This window comes from Sitophilus oryzae, unplaced genomic scaffold (genome assembly GCF_002938485.1).
Source record: "Sitophilus oryzae breed Bouriz unplaced genomic scaffold, Soryzae_2.0 scaffold_1977_pilon_pilon, whole genome shotgun sequence".
Classification (NCBI taxonomy): Eukaryota; Metazoa; Arthropoda; class Insecta; order Coleoptera; family Curculionidae; genus Sitophilus; species Sitophilus oryzae.
This window is the reverse complement of record NW_022146698.1, coordinates 1,432,713-1,456,156: the sequence shown is the minus strand read 5'-3', so window position 1 is coordinate 1,456,156 and position 23,444 is coordinate 1,432,713. Positions and strand designations below refer to the sequence as shown.

Genomic DNA, 23,444 nt, shown 5'->3' with positions numbered 1-23,444 from the left:
ACCATTCTGATAGCCAACCTATGTGAATGCATATTTTTTTGTCGATAATGTCGAATTATATTTTTCAGTCAGCCTATAGTAACATAAACATACATAAACAACTGAATGTTTCGACCGAAATAAGAATTGTTCTTGTCTTTGATTTACGGAGTTATCTTTCCTTTTTTTTTATTTTAAAACTATCTGTTTATCTATCTGATCTTAAAAAAATTAATTTTTATTACCATGAAATATCAGTTAAAAATGCCTATCATTTTTTTAATTTGTCTTAGGCCCGGTTGTACCAACGAAGTTGACCGACAGATCAACTGTGAACGACGATCAAAGCAAAAAATGCGTTGTACCAAGGCTGAACGCCGTTCAAATTGCCCGGTCAACTGAACGGTCACATTAGGCGGTTCAAGCGTCGTTCAGGGGTAAACATAACCTTATTATTTTACATATCCCGCTTTTCGTTGTTTTGATTATCGTTTTGTTATTGTTCTTAATATTTTTCGTAATGGATTATTTATTAGATGAATTAACGGACGACGAAGACTTTTTAGAATTAGTGAGACAACATGAACGGCTAAGGAGACCACAAACAGTACGATTTCGACCAAGCAATTTCGAAAAATGGAATGACGTGGATTTTAAGAAAAGATTTCGACTTGCTAAACCTATTGTGAATTATTTAATAGAGGAAATTTCCGGTTTAATTGCATCTAAAACAAACAAGTAAGTTTAATTATGTATATTTACTGTATCTTATTTAAGCTTTTATTTTTAGAAATCGTGCTTTAACACCAGCTGACATGGTATTTATCACATTACGGTTCTTAGCAACAGGTTGTTTTCTACAAAGTGTTGGTGATATCAGTGGTGTAGACAAGTCTACTACGAGCCGCGTGATTACAAAAGTAACTAGAGCTATAGCATCTTTAAGCAAGGACTTTATTAAAATGCCAATGGGAGTGGAAGATAAAAATTCAAAGGCACAAGGATGTTATAATATTTGTCGTTTTCCAAGATGCATAGGAGCAGTTGATTGTACGCATGTGATGATATAATCTCCTGGAGGGGCAAATGCAGAGAATTACCGCAATAGGAAAGGATTTTTTTCATTTAATGTCCAAGCAATTTGTGACAGCAGCGATTTGAAAATATCTAACATTGTGTGTAGATGGCCTGGTGCTACACATGATTCAATGATTTTTAGAAATTCTAGAGTAAAGGCTGAGTTTGAAAATGGAGTATATGGAAATAATTTATTACTAGGGGACAGTGGGTATGGAGTAAAACCATACCTAATAACACCTTTGGCGAATCCAACAATGAGGGCTGAACACTTATTTAACGAAGCTCAGATAAGAACAAGAAACCCAATAGAAAGGTGTTTTGGTGTACTAAAGAGAAGATTTCCTATATTAGCGACAGGAATCCGTTTAAATGTTGATAAAGTAGAAGCATTAGTGGTTTTCGCTGCTGTTCTTCATAACATAGCGTGTCACTTTGCAGATCCAACACCATTAGTAACTGATGAAATTGAAGCGGAAATAAACATTGGAAATAATATAGGAGAACATGTCTCAAATGACTTGGGTGGTATAAATAATAGTGTTAGATATAGTTTAATTAATGAATATTTTGAATCACTGTAAATATGTTATTTTACGATATAGAATATATTGCTGAGTATTAATTATTTACATCTAGAACTAATTATTTACGTCTAGAAAATGTTTCAATATTATTTTACTAAAACATTCTTAAAATGTCTTAATGTTTTAAAGTCAAAATAACTTGTTAATTAATTAAATTGTGATTATAATTACCATAAAATAAATTACCATTCATACTCGTGTGTATATTTTGATTTATGTATATAATATTTTTTATTGTATGTATAGGATTATGTTTATATTTTTGATAATTCTGATTATAAGTAGATAATTAAATAACAATAATTAATAAATGATATTAAATTAATACAATTCAGTATACTTGTTGTATGTACTAGATATGTAATATGTAAAAGAAATAAAACGATATATAATATGTATGCATATTTTCAAAATTCATATATATTGTGTGTTAAGTGTTTATATAATATTTTTTAATAATTATATATTTACAGAGTATTTATTGGTCAATTATTTTTTTTTATTATTTCCTTGCTAAATTTAAAAAATTGAATTCTCTCATCATGCTCCCTTTCTTGCTGCCTCATAAAGGCTTCATGCTTTTCCTGCATTTGAGAAATTTTTAAATTGTGCTGCTCTAGGAAACATTTCTTTTGAAGCTCAGCGAGTTCAATTTTTGAACTACTCCAATTTGTTAATTTTTTTGTTAAACCCCTTACATACCCTCTACAGATTTCACTTTATATAATAATATAATATAAAAAATAAGGTATGATATACAGATGTACTAGCTAGAACGTCTAAAAAGTAAATGAACGAATCGGAATCGGTAGCCGCGAACAGGTATTAAAAAGTCGTATTTTATGGCAACAGAAAGGAAAAAAGGTACCATAATTTATATTTTGGGAGAACCCGCCAATCAATAAAACAAACTTTTAAAAGCATTTACGCCAACTTATATAAAAACAACAAAAGTTACTGTGAAATTCAATACCAACATAAGAAACTAAATATTGATCGACGTTCTACTGAACGCGAGTTGGTGCAACGCAATCCAAGTTCAACTTTGACCAACAGATCAGTTGAACTCTCGTTCAATTTATTTTGGTACAACCGGGCCTTAACAAGAATAAATATTAATAGAGAACATTTTTTCTTAATTATATAATTTTATTTATAAGTTCAGATTCAAAAAAAAGACCATCAACCAGAATCCAGTCGAGGAGGATCAGGCCCTTAATCCTCCGCAACCAAGAGTCCTCGACGATCATTATCAAAACCAAACATTAAATAATTTACATGTCTTAAGAACATGCCTTCGGTGATAAGTGTTATTCATACCAGAGAAAACATTTTGAGCAGACTTTACTTTCCAGAAAATTTAAGATTGGTAATCGTACAAAAATGAGGCATACGATAAAAAATTGGTAGGTAGTAATGAAGTAATATCCTTACAATCCCTTTCCAAAATTGACGTTCAAGTATCCAAGAAAATTATAAAACTTCTTATGCTGAAAACATTATAGATATTTCCAAGAGTATATTAATTTAAACGCGCTGATTTTGTCACAGGAATTATACCACAACGCTAAAATTAGAAAGGTTTTAACTATTCAACTCGAAAAAGCTACTTAGTGTTTATCTTGAAAAATAAATTAACATCTGAAGAAGTTTTCTGTGTAATTTTTGAAATGTGTTTGACGTATACTATCCTCTATCGAATTTAATAGACACTCCTTTATCTACCGGATAACTTTCAAAAGAAATGAAAACTAGTCTATTAATACTAGTTCTTGGAATGCAAGACCATACAAAGACTTTAGACCGATATATTTTTTCCTGTATATTGACAAAATATTAGAAACTCTCATATGTCACCAGGTACATGTTTTCTTTGAAACAGATAGGAGTATTTATAAAATTCACAATCCGAATAAATAAGATTTAATTGTAAAAAATGTAGATTATTCTTAGTGACAATCCAACTGAAAATTCTACCTGCGTATTTATAGGCCTAGTGTGTGTCCACCTTTTTCTTTAAGAATTTATTTATCGATTTTTGGGGACCCTGGTATGTTTACTTTAAGTGGACAAAAACGCCTATGTGTTTTTATTGTTTAGTTTTCGGGTTTTGCCTTGAATAAATATTATCGTCCCGGAATTTTATGTAGGCGTAGAAAAACAAAATATTCGAACACTGAAATTACGGACAAACTTCCCTTCCTTTAAGAAATGTGATGAGAGTACCTACTACAAGAGAATATATTGAGCTCACTTTTGTTTGGTATATTCGTTAATGATCTGCATAGAATTCTTAAACAAGACTCAGACTCATAGTATGTAATAAACTGAAGTGATAGATTACACACACACACATATACAGATGTTACAAACAAATCAATGCGAGCTATTTTGGATGGTGATAGATAACATTCCTTTTAAACTGCTCAGGACATTTTTGAAATTAAGAATAACCTAACAGTCATATTGTGATGATCTCTTAGTTGCGAGACCAGAAAAACACTTTTAGAACATATGTGCTAAAAATAATTTTGATAACAAAATTTCAAAAAATGCATATATGTAAGACCCGTTAATCAGTGACGGAGCCAGGATATTTAATGCACTTCTTACTAACCTAACTTCTATTAGTAATGCTTAATTATTTCAAAAATGTATGAAAGCCAACAAAACAATAATAATGTCGTTCAATATAAGTAAATAACATTGTTATGCGAAGGATATTTTTAGTGAATCGATTGCTTGACCCCACACCTGAATATAAAATCGCTTATATCTGGGACTTACTCAACCGGGTCTCACAATGCAAATTCACCTCAAATATCCATTTAGTTGGTCATTGGCAAGCACTCTCTCATTGTACATGAAAATAACAAAACAAACATTTACTGATCTGGATAAAATTGATAGTTAAATAGTAAAACTCACCCGGGGGTACTCCGCCCCCTAGCCACTGGTATTCTATTCAACATATCCCATTCCATATCTTCCATCTAATTCAAATATTATTCGGATCTATTGGTTAATCTTCAACAACTAGCTGGTGTCACCTGAAATAAGTATAGGGGCTTTCCCCGGACGCAAATCTGCAGCTAAACAGATTCGCATCCCTAATAGTCACTAAGACTCGTATTCTAATAGTCAATAAGACTCGTATCCAAATAGTCAATAAGACTCGTATCCAAATAGTCAATAACACTCGTATCCTAATAGTCAATATATCCTATAGTATAGTATATCCTAATCCTTTATACCTAACCTTAGTCATAAGACTCGCAACCTCCAAATGTCAGCTCTGTGACAAAACACAACACAACTACTACACAGCTGGCTGTCCCGTCTCCTACTGCCTGACCTGCCGCGCGTGGGCAAGCTAAGCCTCCTCTTACATCACATTTTTACCTGCTCACAAATATTTACATCGCTGGCCAATGAATCATACTATTTTCTCTAATCGACTTTCAAATTAATAGAGTGTTCTAGCATTGCTAGATAAATAAATAGAGAGTTTCCGAATTATAAAACCATTATTATAACCAACTTATTTTCCAAGTTTTACACTACTATTACAGTATTACATTAATAAATAGGCAAACATTAAAGAGTAAAAATAAATAAAAATTATATATTTATGTTAAAATATTAAAAAAATGTATATTCCTCTGTGGCGGATTCATCTCTTCAAAAAAGTCCTTTGGATTAACGCCCAGCAGTGTTTACTAAAAATTACTATTTTTATTTTGTAGATTTTCTTACAGTGTAAGTGGCGAAATATCTATTCTCTTTTGAAGAAGAAAAATATTTGCTCTGCTTTTTCAGAAGTTAACATTTTTTATGACTAACGTGAATCCATTTTTTATTAATATCTAAGACATGTTAATCTAAATAAACAATTCTATTCTATAAATAAAAACCGACAACAAACGGCAAAGAGACAGACCGCCTCCGGGTCGGCCTGAGCTAATCCCCCATAATAATTGTAATAAAAATATCACAAATTTGCCATCCAAAACACCGGCCGGCGTCAAGTCAACACTTTAAACATAAACATATTGATAACAACTAGACCTACGTCGAAGTAAGGAATATTTCAGTAACGAATTAGCTTAATAACGAGTAACGAGTCCTAAATTCAAATAGTAAGCGTTACTTCGAGTCCTCGTAAAGTAACTATTACTTTGTAATGATTACTTAGAATTTTTACATCACTAAAGCACATTTTTGAAAAACACCCCGTAACTCCGAAACGGTGACAGTTATCGATGTACGGTTTTCGCCATCATGTTTTTGATAAAAATTGAGCTCCAGATACCAATATTAGTTTTCATCTTATAGAAGAGGGTGTTTCTCTTTAAAAGCGTCCAATTTGACCCACCCTGTACAGGGATTGGTAAGATTCCTCTCCATATAAAATACCATTTACTCTAAATTAACTTATTTTTTTTTATTAAAAGTTATAATATATATATAATCTTTCTAATAATAATAGCCTCTATTGGTTAATTTAAAAAGGGAAGTAATTAAATTGCATAAAGGTAAACAAAAGGTATTCAAAAAAAATTAAGTTAATTTAGAGTAAATGGTATTTTATATGGAGAGGAATATTTTACCTATCCCTGTACATTTAGATAGTGAGATAAAATTTGGTAACGTAGTGTAGTTTTTCAATCCCTAGAACTTTTATTAATAACTTTTCGTCGTATTTTTACATATACAAGTACTTTGTTCTTAGCGTTTTCCATTTTTTTCAAACTTTTTAACACTCGGTATATATATTTGTAAAAATAATATGCCTGTTGGTCGTTTAAGCTCAAGCAGGAGTTTTTATGAAGAATAACTTTTTTTCATAAATCCACGAATAAAAAAGTTTTCCCTCTTTGGGAGTCAATCCGTGAACACACTGTATATTTTATGAAATTAACTTTTTTTGGTCAACAAGTAGTATAAATTTTATACCATGCTGCCAACGATTTTATAAAATGATTATTAATCAATTTTAGGCATTTCCATTAATTCATATCTTTATGGCCAACAAAACAAGAGCACTATACGATGCCGTATTTCAGTACATTAAAGCTACATTTCCCAATTTTATAAATGGAAATAAACGACCGATTTTGAATCAGGCTTGGTGGAATCTCTACGGGGTACTTACCCAAATTCATCTTTACATGGATGCTTTTTGCGTTATTGCGAGGTATAGATGAAAATTGTTTTAACATTATTTTTTACAAAAAGTGTTCTGTTGGCAGTGGCGGAACGAGAAATGTTGGGCCTCCGCAACTTTCACACGAGGGGTGTCTCACTTCGGCAAAAAATGTACATGTACTGCCAAAATATCATTATATTTCCAAGCGACTGCCAATGACTGCGTAGAAGACTGCCTATGACTGCCATGTAATTATTATAGGCGACTGCCATAAGACTGTCAATGACTGCCAGCGACTGCCAAGAAAATGTACATGTAATTCCAACAGTGAGACACCCCTCGCAAATATCCATGTATATTTACCAAGATTAATACAGGTGTGGCTCATATTGAGATCCAAGCGAGGAAATAAAAAATATATATCTACCCGATACGGTCGGGGAAAAAAGATTTAAGACAAGGTGTAAGTTGAGTCGCAAAGAAGGCAAAGGCGATATTTACAAGGTTATTCGGGTCTAAATTAGAGCGGAGGGGAAAGAATCTAAATAACGTTGTCTGGAAAAAGGTGAGGCATAAAAGTCGGTCGTTATGGGGAATGTTAAATGGTTTTTGTTATGCCGTGCTACTTCAAAATACGGATGGATTTATGCGGATATACTCAAAAAGAAAACGAAGGTGGTTTTATTAAATCAACATGTGGTCACATCATCGAAATATTAATTGATTTAAAAGCAATTCTTTATTTCTTACTGAATTAATATAAACTTATTAAGATGCCATAATTCCCTCTACCTTTTATAGGTAACAACCATGAAATTCCTTTAGGTTTATAGAATGTAGAATGATTAAGAGTGGGGATTAATCACCGCTAGCTTAAAGATCTATTGTGTCCCACTTTCTTGAGTTACATTTCTATAACTCATCATACATGGGGATCTTTCTGTTGTAGGGGTGACAGGGTATTTCCCATCCTCCTCTGACAACAGATGTTCTTCTTCTGAGGAGTAAGCATCTACCTCCTCCTAGGGTATACACCCTTCCACGGTTGAGGTTTAGATGAAATACAATAGAGATTTTGAGCAATAATATAAGATAAAAATGGACACTCAACTAACTACTCTAATAATTTATTTACATCATTAATGTCATACAATAAATTTACAAGAGAACAGTTTTATCGATATCCCCTGCTACAATATTTTTCTGTCCCAGCCGCTGAACATATTTTTTATATTCCTTTTAACAAACATAACAACAAATTTAAACATTTTATTATAGTGAATTTACAATTAATTTTGTAAATTGTCAAAGCGAATTTACAATTGCTTTTGTAAATTCACAAAGCGTTAGTAAATATTAATAAATTTTTAATAAAACACGTGTTTATAATTACCTATACACACTTTGAATTCTCTGACTTACGGTTTTAAATAGTTTGAATACTGTGACGGGAAATTCGAAACAAGCCAACACGTTGACCTGTAATTTTTAGTCGGCCGACTATTTAGTTGCAAAAGTGAAAACAACACATACTTATAGAGTCAATCGGCCAATTATTTGATTGCATGTGAGCGTGGTACATGTCAATATGTACTCTAATTATCCTAAAAAAACTCACAAGAGAATGGCAGAAAAATGCATGCTTCGTTTAGAAATAGGTAATAACTACTTTTATTTAAATATGCGATAATTGTTTTGAGTAGTGTATTTATTATAAAGGTTAATAAAAAGTCACAAAACAAAACTTATGTATGTAAGATACTTATTGACATCTCTTCTTGTCTATAAGAACCTTACTGGAATACTGAGCTTAACCAAAATAGAAACCAAATTTCTATTAGATACAAAATAAAAAAAAACATGCAAGAGAAATGTATCTCATCAAAAGATTCAACTTACCAACTTAGAGGCTATGGATTCATACACGTGTGGCAAAATTTCATTAGCAATAGGAGATTTTCAATGCGATAAAAAAAGATGGTAAGGCTGCAAAATACACTGCATTACAACAGAGACGGATAAAGTGTCTTTTCCCTACCATTGTATAGGGGAAGTGATCATAGAAGTGATACGACAAGAGAGCTTCTGCGTGAGGGGCGGGTCTTTAAGACGCTTGTGTGGGGGTTACCGGCTACTAATAGAATAGAATCAACAAAAATAGAAAGACGAAGGACAGTGTTGCCATTCTGTTAAATCAAAATTATGTTGGCTTATCCTAAATCCCGAATCTTCTAATCGCATTATCTTGCCTACTTAATGAAATATTAAATAAAGTACAAAACAATTTTAAGAATGTTTTCTCTAGGCACATAACAACTTCTTTCTAAAACAAAAAGGAACATGCAGAACTTTGAAATAATTTCTAAAATAACAAGTGCAATTCTATGAAATGGCAATACTGTACGATCTTCCTTCCAGTCGCCCCGACACCGACCGGTCAGTCGGCGGCGGCGACAAAGGAATTAGGCCGAAAAAACTTTATAAAGGTGTAGCCGAACAGGGTTGCCGGGTTTGTTAGATTATAATTCCATACGAGAACAAAGTTCTCGGTAGATTTTCAAGAAAAATCAAAAGTACAAAAACAAAATAAAATATAATATTTAAGTCCAAAATTAGTATTCGTATGTGTCGTAATACTAGATCACTCAAATAAAATACAAATATAGTAAACATAACATGGGACAGTGATTTCCCCAGTATGGTCTTGGGAGATAAGCTAAGGCTCGCGTGGGCAGGGGCACGTCCCTGCGTGACATTGGCAGGTAAGCGGTGGTTAAATATAGCACAAAACAGGGAGACATGGAAAAGGATAGGAGAGACCTATATGGCTAAGGGAGGAGTGGATGAATCCGGGTTGAAGAAGAGGTATTAAATAATATACCTCTTCCCGAGGGGTGTCTCACTCGGGTAAAAAATGTACACGTACTGCCAAAATATCCTTCCACTGCTAAGCGACTGCCAATGTCTATGAAGAAGACTGCCTATGACTGCCATGTAATTATTATAGGCGACTGCCATAAGACTGCCAATGACTGCCAGCGACTGCCAAGAAAATGTACATGTAATTCCAATAGTGAGACACCCCTCGTTCGCAATTTTAACTCGTTAGTCGGGATGTAGCACGGGACCCTCTATTATCAGAGGCCTGTACCCCCTGCAACTGCGGGGTTTAATGGGGGTGCAGCTACGCCACTGTCTATTTGTTGCGAACCTAAGTGGTGATAATGCAGGTATATTTTTAATATATTACAGGCAGTGTTCCGTAAAGCAAGGGCTTTAAATATAATATAACGTATTTAGAACGACCCAATGCAAATGCTATTAAAAAAGTATTATGCTTTACCGCTCCTGCCTGCGGAAATGATTGCATTCATCAGATCATAGAATATCGTCGGTTCAACCCCTCCCCCCCTCCCGCCATTGTGCAACCTATCCGTAACCTATCGCTATCTTTACCATCGACATCTGCCGTCTCACAATGGATCGAAGCACAAGAAAATAAGGAAATTGACTTATTTCGAAATTATTACTTTTATTTTATTGCTTTTTATGTACGACTTCAACAAATACGACAAAAATCTAAATTAATATGGCATTCTGTAATATACAGGGTGTCTCAAAAAAAGAACTAATATCTAAACAAAAAAAAATATTTTAACAAAAGAGAAATTGCTTTCTCTGTTAAATCTAAATTAATATGGCCTTTTGTACCAGATATTTTAAAAAATATACAACGTGTCTTACAAAAAGAGCTCATCTATAAACAAAAAAGAAACATTATAACAAATGAGAAATTACTTTCTCCGTTACATAAATTAATATGGCCTTTTGTACCAAATAGTTAACAAAATATACAGGGTGACTCACAAAAGAACTAATCTCTAAATAAAAAAGAAAACAAAAACATTATAACAAAAGTTAAATCGCTATGAATCTTATCACAGCTACGCATATCAGTTATATATGGATCGGAAGACAACAAAAGATTATATAAAATGTCTTCGTTTGCAAAAGTTCTGTTAGACCTTCTTGAACGGCATTCTCTCTATTTCCGAAAGTATTTATTCCTAGACTCTGAGGCCTCTTCAGACAGATGCTCTATCGGAAACAAAAAATGGTTGATGATTTTTGCTCCGTGTATCAGAATTTTGTGTAGAGAAGATGGCATGTAATACCATTCATAAAGGTTAACATATAACTCTGCAGTCTCTTTTCGGCATTTATTTTTTTTTCCTGAAGCAAAAACTTGGAGTAATGTATATAGTCTTTCCAGCAACCGTTCATCGATTCCTGTAATTTGCGATGACTTCGAAGTTTCGGAAAAATCTTCTGGCAGTGTTTTCATCGTTAGTTGTGCCCCATCCCTGTTTAACGACATCGACTATCAAATCCATTTCCTCCGTAAATCTAAAATAAAATTGCAAGTATAAATTATAATATTATATAAAATTGCATATATTCTGCAAAGCAACGCGCGATGCGCGTCCACGACAAACTCGACAAATTGCCGAATACCAAAACAATTTCTGAGTTAAATTTAAAACTTAATTAATTAGTTTTACTCCCTCCAGAATACCTTTTCTGTATTTCCAGTTTCCTATTCTCTTTTAATACCTTTTCTTCGGTGCTTTTGGCTGACCACTTTTTAAAGTCTTTGTTATATGCAATGTGGAGCATGCATTCGAATGTCCTTATCCAGGAATGTAGACTGGAGATCCCCAAATTATATTGCTTCTTATCTGCTTTTCTTTCTCCAATTGCCTAAAAAATCGAATATATTAATAGCTCTGTAATCTCGTTTTCTACAAACATCAAAATATGTATATTCCTTAAAATTGTTCTAAAATAAGTTTAGTAAAAATCTCATACAGACCTGGTCATTCAATTACTGTGTATAGGATTTTAATGGATATGACAGAGAATAATACAAATGACCGGTTGACAGACAGAGACACAAAATAAAAGGGGGGATACAGTGTTGCCGGTTCGTAAGCGTGTAGGCAGGATTAAGAATGAGCATGGTGGGAACACAAATCGACTCCGATGCCGATGACAATTCGAGACTGCTCTCAGTGCTCCCAAAGCAATTATCGCATATTCTCTAAAAAAAATATTAATTTGAAAAACAAGACATTTTGAATTCCCTGACGATTTTAAATAGTACGGATACTGTGAAGGGAAATTCGATAAAATAAGCTTACGCGCAGACCTGAAATTTTTAGTCGGCCAACTATTTAGTTGCAAAAGTGAAAACAATACATACTTATGAAGTCGATCGGCCGACTATTTGATTGCATGTGAGCGCGGCTCCATAAAAATATATTGATTACAAATATGCAACTAAATAGTCGGCCGATTAAAATTGTCAGCGCCTTGTGTGAACCTGTCAGCGCATAGCCTAAGACTACGCAATGTAATCAAATATTGAGCCGATTGGCTCCATAAGAATGTATTGTTTTCACTATTGCAACCAAGTCCAAAGTCGTCTAAAAATTACATGTCAGTGCATACCCTAATTATCCTAAAAAAACTCACAAGAGAAAGGCAGAAAAATGCATGCTTCAGTTAGAAATTTGTAACAATTACTTTTATTCAAATATGCGATAATTGTTTTGAGTAGTGTATAATTATTACTAGATATTTTCTGATGATACTATTAGAAATGCCAAGTTTGGGAACAAAATTAAATGCACACACTAAATTTTGTTTTGTTTTCCCAAAATTTACTTCTACGATTTAAATTTTAATTCTTACTAGATTTAGGGAAATTTCCTAGACCTGGCAACTATGACTAATACTTTGACCGTCTCCACGTTAAGAGATTCCTTACTTCTTTCCCACCACTTGACTTGGTCTCATCCCCCCGCTCTAAAAAAGCCATGAATTTCTGTCGCCACGTGTTACCCATCAAACTCTTGAGTCATAGACGTACTAATATTTTATTTCCATTTAGATTTAGTATTACAGCCAATTATAGTTTAAAAGTTTTACTTATGAATTCTGTAAAATTTAATGTATTAGAATTTTTATAAGAATCGTTTTATGATAGCTGAGTAAGAGATTCTCGACAGTGTCTTTCAGATTCTGATTTTCAGAACTTCGTCTGTTAAGTGTTTATAAAAAAAATATTCCCAAACATAAAAAAACGGAGTCTAAAAATGTATTCGGTGGTTTGAACGAAGATACTGTCCATGGTATTAGTAACATTAGCATGTCCATGGTATTAGTAACATTAGCATGGGGGGATTCCACTTATTACTATACCAATGATGATGACAATTTGAACAAACTGGTTGATGGAGTATTGGAACAATTAAAACGTGATGGTGCTCTCAATGAGGCAGGTGAAATAGCAGAACTGCCGAGGGTTAAGGTCCAGCAAAGAACATCATCATACCAGCTGACGGATCAACGCCAATTGATTTCACATCAATATATCCGTCAGTGTCAGCTCTACCAACCTCAACTATAACGACTCCCGCAGTATCAGCCCTTACAATGCAGACCTTTACTATAGTACCATCATCATCTGTACCAACCCTAGCAGTGCAGACTTTCCACTCATTGCCGACATCAAATGTGCCACCTCCCGCAGTGCAGACTTTCGCAGCGCAGTCCAATAGCGAAGTACGCGCCACAGCAACCATTCCAACAGAGAGAACATCACTCTCCCCGATTGTACGGAAACCTCGTGCCAAAAAGATGAAACAAATCGACGGAAATTTGGGAAAGCTATTAGTGGCCAGCCAGGGCACTTTTGAATCGGAGCGTCTAGCTGCAAGAAAGGGCCCCATCAAAAAGTCAGGTATGCTACCACTGTTGCCGACAATTGTATGCGACTGTTGTCTACAGTGGTCATTTTATCGTCATAGGAAGAATCCGCCACAACTGATTCAGAATGGGGGTGGATGTCAGATTTGTGTAGTGAGGATAGGAAAGGGTTAGAAATAACCAAAAAGTCTTTAGCCTCACTACGCAGAGGTGATATCCATTTCTCTAATGACGAAAAAGGATTTGAGAGAGGTGTGGCGGACTCGAAAAGAAGGATAAAAGAATTAGAAAAAGAATTGCAATTAGAGAAGCAAAATTTGGCGATGGTGGGGGCTAAATTAGAAATGGTAAAAAATAAATAAAAAAAGGGACAGAAAGGATTTAACGATATTAAGGGGATGCTGCTGGGATAGTTTTAGTTTTTTTTCTATTATTGTTTAATTTTTTGTACACTGTAAATATTTTTATATTGTTAAGTAGTAGTTTGTATTTTTTTTATATATGGTTAAGTTAGTAGTAGTTTGTAATTAGTTAAAAGGCTTATTAAAAAAAAATTGGAAACATTTTTTTTTGTATAAAAAAAATAAGTATATGGTTAAAAATTAATAAAATAAATAAAATCTTGAAACCCCATATTATCTTTCTCCAAAAAGAAACAAAAAGTTTGTAAATAGTTAATAGGTTTATTAAACAAAAAATTGAAACATCTTTTTTTGTAAATAAATAGGTATATTTTTAAGAATTAATAAAAATAAAAAATATTTTAACCCGATATATTAGTTTAATTTTTATTTATCTTTTAACTACCGCAATTACCCCATAATGTGTGTGTATATATATATATATATATATATATATATATATATATATATATATATATATATATATATATATATATATATATATATATATATTTATTTTAATAAAACCTTTTACTAACACTAAATAGATAATTAAACATCTCAAAATTAAAATACAGATTTATTCGATACCAAACTATTTAATATATTAAATTAAAAAAAATAATCGTATAAAACAGTAAACCTTAAAATTAAAATACAAATTTTGTTCGACCTCAAACCATTTAATATGTTATAATTAAAATGACAATAATACATCATTAAAACGAATACTTTTCTGACAAAAAATATTCCACAACATTAGAATACAGACTGATTCGACACCGAACCATTTAAAATATTATAATTGAAGACACGAGTGGATAAAGTCATATCACAATTTTTAAAAAACCTGTTTTATTCGTACACTTAACATTTTAAATATGTCATATTTTGATGTGAGATGTCAATCTCAGCCAAACAACGAAGAGGTTCTGTGATAAGAAGTTGCTAAAGGTGTCATGTACACATTTTTTTCTGTTTCAGTGGAGAAAGGTGTTATTGTAACATGACACCTTAATCCATTCAAATATTTGAGATTTACGCTATATGACACCTTTATCCATTTCAGTTTCGGAAAACCGGATAGTAAAAAATAAACAGCATAAATTACAGTGTTTGAACTAGTCTGAAGAAAAAATAGCACGTTGCATTCGGCATCGGCATAGAAGTGACTTTTTGTGCTTCAGACGTATATGCGAGCCTCACTATACGTTCTGCTTGCACACCTATCGCTTCAGCACAAAAAGTTTTACTTCTATGCCTATATGTATAATACTGTATTATACATATTATTATGTAGATATTATAGTCTAAGAGCTGGCAACGTTTTCGAGAAAGTATTTTAAGACGTCTGGCTCTTTGATATATCTTTTACTATGTTCTCTGGAACAGCATGCGGCCCGTCTGGCTGCCGATACCCGTTGCGTTCACTACTACACATCGGAAGAATATCCTATATATATTTTTTTTAATTTAGTCCTATAAATTCTAATATTGAATATAAATCGAACATGCCTCCATAGCGCAGTGCGTAGAGTTTCCGACTACGAACCGAGGATTCAGAGTTCGAATCCGGGTCAAGGCAAACTTTTTTATTTTATTTTCGTTTATATTCTGATAGTAAAGTATTAAATAATTCCGGCGATTCAAAAAAACAAATATTTAATACTTTACTATCAGAATATAAACGAAAATAAAATAAAAAGTTTTTGCACTCGGATTCGAACTCTGACCCCTCGCTTGATAGGCAGAACCTCTACGCGCTGAGCTATGGAGACTCGGTCGGTTTATATTCAATACTAGAATTTAAAGGACTAATAAAAATATAGGATCTTCTTTCAATACGCAGTAGTGATGTAAAAATTCTAAGTAATCGTTGCAAAGTAACAGTTACTTTACGAGGACTCCAAGTAACGCTTACTATTTGAATTTAGGACTCGTTACTCGTTACTAAGCTAATGGGCCCCTTGCACATACTTTAATTTTCACCTGAAAACTACTTAAACACCTTCATAAATACCACTAATAGCACCCCCACGATGATATTTTCAAAAAGCATTGCAAATTATTTTATAATTTCGATTATAAACTTCGCCAGGGGCCTTTAAATTTGACGTCATACGAAAACGCTACCCCATTGGTTGTGACGTCACGCTGCAGTATTTCCCTAACGCCGCCATGTTTTACTGTGCTATTTTACGTTGATCGTCGCCGTGTGCTGGTCGTTGTCTGCTTTTTTAAATTTTAATTCGAGGTTTGTGGAGTGCTAAAGTTGTATTTAATTATTATCAATATCTCCGAAACTAAAGTTCCAAAAAAATTCGTAATAAATCTAGAAATTCATTTACCCACTGGTAGTTATAAAAAACATTTTTGGTAAACTCTGTCTCTAATAGTTTCCGAAAAATAAAATAATTTTTTTTAAAAAGGTCCGATTAAATTTATATCTCCGAAACTAAAGTTCCAAAAAAATTCGTAATATATCTAGAAATTCATTTACCCACTAGTAGTTATAAAGAGTAATTTCGGTAAACTCTGACTCTAATAGTTTCTGAAAAATAAAATTAATTTTTTTAAAAAGGTCCGATTAAATTTATATCTCAGAAACTAAAGTTCCAAAAAAATTCGTAATATATCTAGAAATTCATTTACCCACTAGTAGTTATAAAAAGCATTTTTGGTAAACTCTGTCTTTAATAGTTTCTGAAAAATAAAATTAATTTTCATTGGTTTTTTAAAAGCAAGTTCTGATAATCTGCCTTTGGTGGACTCGTTGATGGTGACCGAGTTTTTTTCTCAGAATGAGTTGTTTACATCTGCCGAACAACATGGCGTTAAAGCTAAAAGGTTGGTAAACTATATGTTTCTTTCTTTTGATAGTGAAACAGTTTATTTTTCCTCCTTTTCCATATATCAATTTGCCGCATAAATATATAAACGTTCAATAATCACACTGTGGAAGCAAAGTTTGGTTGTGTTTCCAAAAGAGATTTATCTACATTTTAATTTTTACTATTTCAGGGCCCAAAGAGAGAGCTATGGAGATTCTGCAGTTGGGTATGTGGAATTAAAACGAGACAATAATATTTGCACAATAAAATGCAAAATATGTCTTGAACATAGAGTCCGCTCTAAAGACTACATTGTCATCATGGAAGTTAATGAAGACTCCGAAAAGATTTTGAAAGCTGAATGCCAGGACTGTGCAGATTCAGAAGGTAATTTATAATAGATTATTATGCGAATTAGGTGGATGCAAACAAGCAATTGCATTCATAATGTGGGTCCATCGAAGAAGTGAGGAACCCAGTCCAACCGATGTTGTTTCTTACTGGAAAAAAACAAAGTTGTCAGGTGTCGGTACATCTTTGCAATATGTAACGATACAAGACTTTGCCAAAGATGCGAAACAAGAGACAGTAGATTCTGAAAATAGTGGGTTTTTGGAGAAGTTCATTGAAAAAGCCAATGAATGTGGAGCCCCTTGTCAACTTCGGCAATATTTTCAAGAAGACAAACATTTAAATTTAGGCATTCGCCAGCTTTTATGTTCATTTAAAAATGAGAGCGAACAAACAATCGATGCGTTTATTAAATATGCATTTTCGAAAATGTCACCGTTATTGTGCAATGAAGCCTTTAATAAACCACAAGAACAAAGTGAGTGTAGTTTGTGGCGTGATTTGAAATATAGTAGAATAACTGCTTTCAAGATATTTGAAGCATCTAGGTGCAGAACCGTGGAAGGGAGCTTAGTCGAAACAATTATTGGAGCTGCAAAGACATATGACTCACCTGCCATGAGAAGGGGTAGAGAATTAGAAAATAGCGTTCTTAGAATAGTAGAAAAAAAACTGAACACGAAGCTTGTACGTGGAGGTCTGATGTTATCCCCAATTGTCCCCATACTCGGAGCATCACCTGATGCTTATAACAGTGACATCGTTATAGAAATAAAGTGTCCATCATCTGAGAAAACTCTCTCAAATTATATTGTGAATGGTGTGATAACGAATAAATATCTGGCACAAATACAACTACAAATGTTTTTGATGAACAAAAAAAGTGGAGTGTTTTGTATTGCCGATCCGGCATTTGAACAAAATAGTGAAGTGAAACTGATAAATGTAGAGTATGATGAAATTTTTTTATTGCCTATAATCCAAAGATCTATGCAGTTTTGGAAAACAAATATATATTTAATTTAATAAAGAAAAATATATAAAACAGTGTTTGTCTTATTTAAATAAATCATAATATATAAATCATAACTTTTATACTCTGGTAAAATAATGACAGGGAATACTTGTAAGGAGAAATCTTTTTGCTTGAAGCTTGATTGAGATCTAAAAGAGGGCAGATATGGCAATTCTTAATGGTATTGCTTAGTTATTTTTATGCTATATTTCACTTTATCGTGTACTTGCTCTACTCACAAATAAAAAAGTACATAAACCCTTATTATTTATTTATTTTACTTAATCATGTTAGTCCAACATGAAAAGACATGTTAGTCAAAACATGAAAACTTGTCTTGAGGTGATTCATTTGACCAATTTCCTCCTTTCACTGAATGTGTAATCCTCTTGTCTGACCATTCTGTCGTCTCTGGTTTCCATTTTTCTAACAGTTCATGCACTTCAGGATGCTCAAAATGGACAACGGTATCTAATTCAATCTCCTCAATTTCCCGTAAATACCTGTTTCATGAAATGTGACTATGGAAATATCCTTGATTGGTTACTTTATCCATTAATTCTGAAATGGTAGCTTGAGCATAAATAAATAATGATTGATGCATAAAATCATAATTCACGGTGTTGAGTGTGCTGAGTGTGTCAGTTGTTGAACACATCCATGTCAATTTTGCTGGACTTTGAGCCGCATACCCAGCGGAACTTTGTCGAGAGCAAGAAAACGGTGTAAAGCCGAGCCTGTCCTCTTGTAGCCCTCTGTTTGCACCAACCGGTCCTCTCCTGTCAAAGCTGTTAAATTTTGAAGAAGACTTTGAGCTAAATTACTATCTCTATTTATAAACCACCCGATTGAATTTCTGAGTTTTGAGGCTCTTTTTAAGAGCGGAACCTTTGTCTCTTTTTCCCATGGTTGCAATATTGCCGTACTTTCTGAAGTCTTAGAACCTAAATAGGCCTTGTATGGTCCTCTGGAATGTTGATAATGATCCAATCCCTTAGGCACTAAAGTAGAAATGTAGAGGTTTCGAGGGAATGGCTCTTCACACCCCCGGCAGAAACCGTCTTGCTTCACTATATTTGATAGTAGTTTCAAGGGATGGGGAACAGTTGCACCATAAACTCTAGCTCCCCAGGACAGCAATCTGAGTTAATCTGTATGTTCTGATGAACATGTCCAAATTTGATGATGAGGATCATTAAGCCCTAATCGGCAAAGGGACTCCAATGTGTAGATTTCACTCCGTGTGATGATCACATGAATAAAGGCTTCCATTTTTCGAGAAAATACATTTCTAATGGTTTTCGAATTTTGGAACAGTCCTATTAGGCTTCGAATGATTCCAATATAAGTTCCCGAAATATATTCGCTGAAAAATCTCGGAAATAAAGGTTTTATTGATTTTAAGTATTCCACAAGTCGGTCCTCCTGGTCAGCGAAATAATCATTAGATGATCTCACCAACTGGTTTTTAACTTCATGAGACTTTTTTTATCAGATTCTTCTTGATTTCGTCCTTGATAAGGGTTAGTGGATTTAAACCTCCCGGAAGGTTAATTGACATTGGATCTTCTAACAGCTTTTTGAAGGAGGTTAAGTTTTGTCTTCTCAATCTGGGATGTTCTACCTTTGCAATAAAAGCGTCCAACCAAGGTGGACAACTGTTACTCACAGTCTTCCAAAAGGATAAACTCTCAGTCAGAGGGTCAGGGAAATTTCTTATTAGAAATCTCGTCAAGGACATACCATAGGCTCCTCCCAAGCAGGGGTCTAAATAAAGTACTGCAATTTTGAATTCCACTGAGTCTAGAAGATCGGGACTTTTATATTATGTGATGGAGCAGAACGAAGGGCTGGATTGTGCAAGTTCAACAAATTTCTGCCAAAATTTCCTAAAAAGTTGTAATGAACTATAGCATTACTCGGACTCGTCGAGAAATGAGCTATTGTTAATGCGTTAGTTGTGCTGATAGTTGATAAAGTATTCGCCAATGTAGGAAGTTGATCATTGGTGACACAAGTAACTCTGGACCACCTCTTAGTTTCTAAACCCTTAATATTCCCCCGGTAAATAGGAATCTTACCATAAATTAAAAAATCAGTTGTTTGAAGAGCTTCATCTTTGTTTATAATGAGCCCTAACTTTTTTGTACCTTCAAATATATGTCGCATAATGTCATTATTGTTATTTACAATATTAGTTAGTTCAATAAGAAGTTCTGAGGGTTCCCTTGTTGGTCTCACCTTATATTGTGTACAAATTACTTGATTGTCACCCTGAGCCAATATCTTAATCTTTGTATTTCTATTTAATGATTCTCGACGAATGACTAAAAGGTTTACGACACTCCAACCTTTTTGCCTTAATCCTTCAAGACCTCCAGCTTGTCCGTTCCATGTTACAGTTTGTTCACCTTTATTGATTAATGTATCACCTGAGACGGACAGAAGATCTGGTCGACCGTTATAATAAATGAGACTATTCTCAAAAAAAGAATGTGTTCTTGAAATTAAATTAGGGTATCCGAGGAATTGGCCCATTACTTTGAAAACTGGACTATTAGCAGCATGTCTTTGATGGTTATTCCACTTAGTGTAGTCTATATGGTTTGCAACACATATATGTTCATAAGAGTCAAATCCTTGTCCGGTAGAGTTATCCATCAATTTTTTTATGACAGGTGTTACTCCACTGCCATCGTGAGACCTTTAAATAGGGGAACATAAAACGTTTTTATTAGGTACTCAGTCACAACAAAATATTCCCTCAATCTCCAAGACATAAGCGAAAAGAATCGGCCTTTGATCTTCACCTCGCTTTCTTTTCCTTTCAAACCAGGGTAATTCAGGTATTTCAGGAGGGTAAACTTATGCCGAGGAAAAAAATTAACGAAGAAATGTAAATGTCTCCTTTGTAAGGAGAAGTGTCGACTTAAATGTACAAATAAATTTAATTTGGAAGCCAGAGAGGCTATCTTAAAAAAGTATTACTCTCTAGCTGTAAACTCCAAAAATGCCTTGTTATTTAACAGCATAAGCATTAGGCCTGTTAAACGAAATCTAACAACGATAATGAAAAGACAAAAAAAATCTCCTTTACCTAATCTATTCATACAATCAGAAAACAGAGATAATCTGCCCAAATGCCCTATGCTCTATCTATCAGTTTAGTCGCAACAAAATTGAAATTATTTAGAGAAAGCTAAAAAAGGGAGAGTGTTTCAACACACCAACTGTGCCCACAAGATCCCAGAAGATGTAGTAGATGCCATCACTAACCACATTCAACAATTTCCTGATGACGAATCGCATTATTCCCGAAATATGAACTGCCATAAAAAATATCTTTCTGCTTTATTAAATGTATGTCAAATGCATAAGCTCTACATTGAAGATTGTAAATCTAAAAATTTAGAAGATAAATTTATGGTAAAGCTTGCATCCTATAATAAGATCTTTTGCACCAAGTTTAACTTATCATTTGGGACGCAAAGAAGTGACACGTGTAGTATATGTGATTCTGCCATTTACGTAAAGACAAGAATGAAGATATGACCCATTTTATTATTTGGTCTGATTCTTGCGCAGGTCAGAACAAAAATTTTAATATCAATTGCCTATATCAACTCTGACTTTTAAATGGAACATAAGATATTATCGAGCATAAACTTCCCGAGGTTGGTCACATCTATTTAGATTCAGACAGAGACTTTGGGAGAATTGAAAAAAAAATCGTAAACATGAAAACATCTATGTACCTGAGCAATATAGTAACATTATAAAGTCTGAAGTACAGAAATGCTATGACGATAAACATGGAAAACTACTTTTATAATTTTGATGAACTTACGTTGAAATTAAAGTTAGTTAACAGAAAAACTAACACGTTAAAAGAAAAGCTTAACTTTAGAGATAATATAGTAACATAGAGCAATATAGTAACATTATAAAGTCTGAAGTACAGAAATGCTATGACGATAAACATGGAAAACTACTTTTATAATTTTGATGAACTTACGTTGAAATTAAAGTTAGTTAACAGAAAAACTAACATGTTAAAAGAAAAGCTTAACTTTAGAGATAATGTTAAGTGGATTAAAGTTGACGAGTTTGGAAGCTTCTGGTATAAAAATAATCTTGATGAGTTTTCGCCATTCCACAAAGTTGAGCTTCTTAAAACCGGAGCCAAAACATTGACAAGAGCAGATGAAATTAAGTTACATAGATTTCCGAAATAAGAGGTGGTTTGGCTTCCGAAAAACAAAATAATTAACGTGCTCAACTACAATATGTAAAAGATGAATATAAATGGTATTATGAAAAGATCCTGGAAGAAAATGAAACAAATCCTAAAGTTAAAAAAACATCTAGAAAAACTGTATAACGTATATTATTAACATATTTTATATAAAAGATAAGATATTTTTTATATCATAATATTATGTAATATTAAAGTTCTTTACTTGACACACTTTTATTTATTTTTTTATATTTTCTATTTCGATGGATAAGTGTCATATGCCATTAAACATGTTTAAACATGAGATATTATTTAGTTTTCTGAAAAATAGCGTTTTACAAAGATATATGAATAGCGTTTCCAACTCAATACCAAAATTCACATTGATATTTAAAATAACAAAAGAGTTTGGTTTGGGAACACTAAAAATTAATCAAGAAATTTTAAATTGATTTTACTCCAAAACATTTTTTTGGCAGACGACACCTTTATCCACTCGTGTCTTCAATTAATGATTGAGTCACGTATTATCAAGGCGTATACTTTTGTGTCTTTTGGAAATTTATTATCCCGTGTTTGGAACTCAATTTTCACATCTACGGTTGAAGATTTCACATTTTCTGTCTGGTGAGAGCAGTCGATAAGGAATATAGGATTTTTACTGTATTCACCGAAATGCATCATAGGATCATTAAATTCGCGTCCATAATAGCTTCTTTGGAAATTTTCATAAATGTAATAGGCTGCACCATACAGTTTTTTTTATAAAATCAAGGTTCCATCTCTCGTAAGGGAAAACAGCTGAGTTAAGATACAGTCTAATATCACTAACGTTGGCAGAAATAAACTGGGCTGCATTATTCTTAAAATTTTCCGAATTATTATTATCTTGAAATCTGATGACAATATAACGACGTTTCTCCAAACTTGTGCTAGTTCTAATGGCCCAAACATCTGATGAAGTTTCTCGCAGAGTAGGAAGTTCATAAAGGTCCCACATGCGATAAGTCATGTTAATATTTGCACTATTACCAACCTTATTTATA

The 23,444-nt window shown here is 33.3% G+C and overlaps 1 protein-coding gene across 1 annotated transcript; it reads right to left on the bottom strand.

Annotated features, from left to right (window-relative positions):
- Positions 1-19,964: 19,964 nt before the first annotated feature.
- LOC115883759 lies at positions 19,965-20,822 on the bottom strand. The gene has a single exon (XM_030902167.1). It carries the CDS (start codon positions 20,820-20,822, stop codon positions 19,965-19,967), a length of 858 nt encoding a protein of 285 aa, XP_030758027.1.
- Positions 20,823-23,444: the final 2,622 nt, after the last annotated feature.

What these genes read in the sequence shown, in the direction of transcription:
- LOC115883759 (XM_030902167.1), bottom strand. Translation starts at nt 20,822, where the DNA reads ATGGATAACTCTACCGGACAAGGATTTGACTCTTATGAACATATATGT.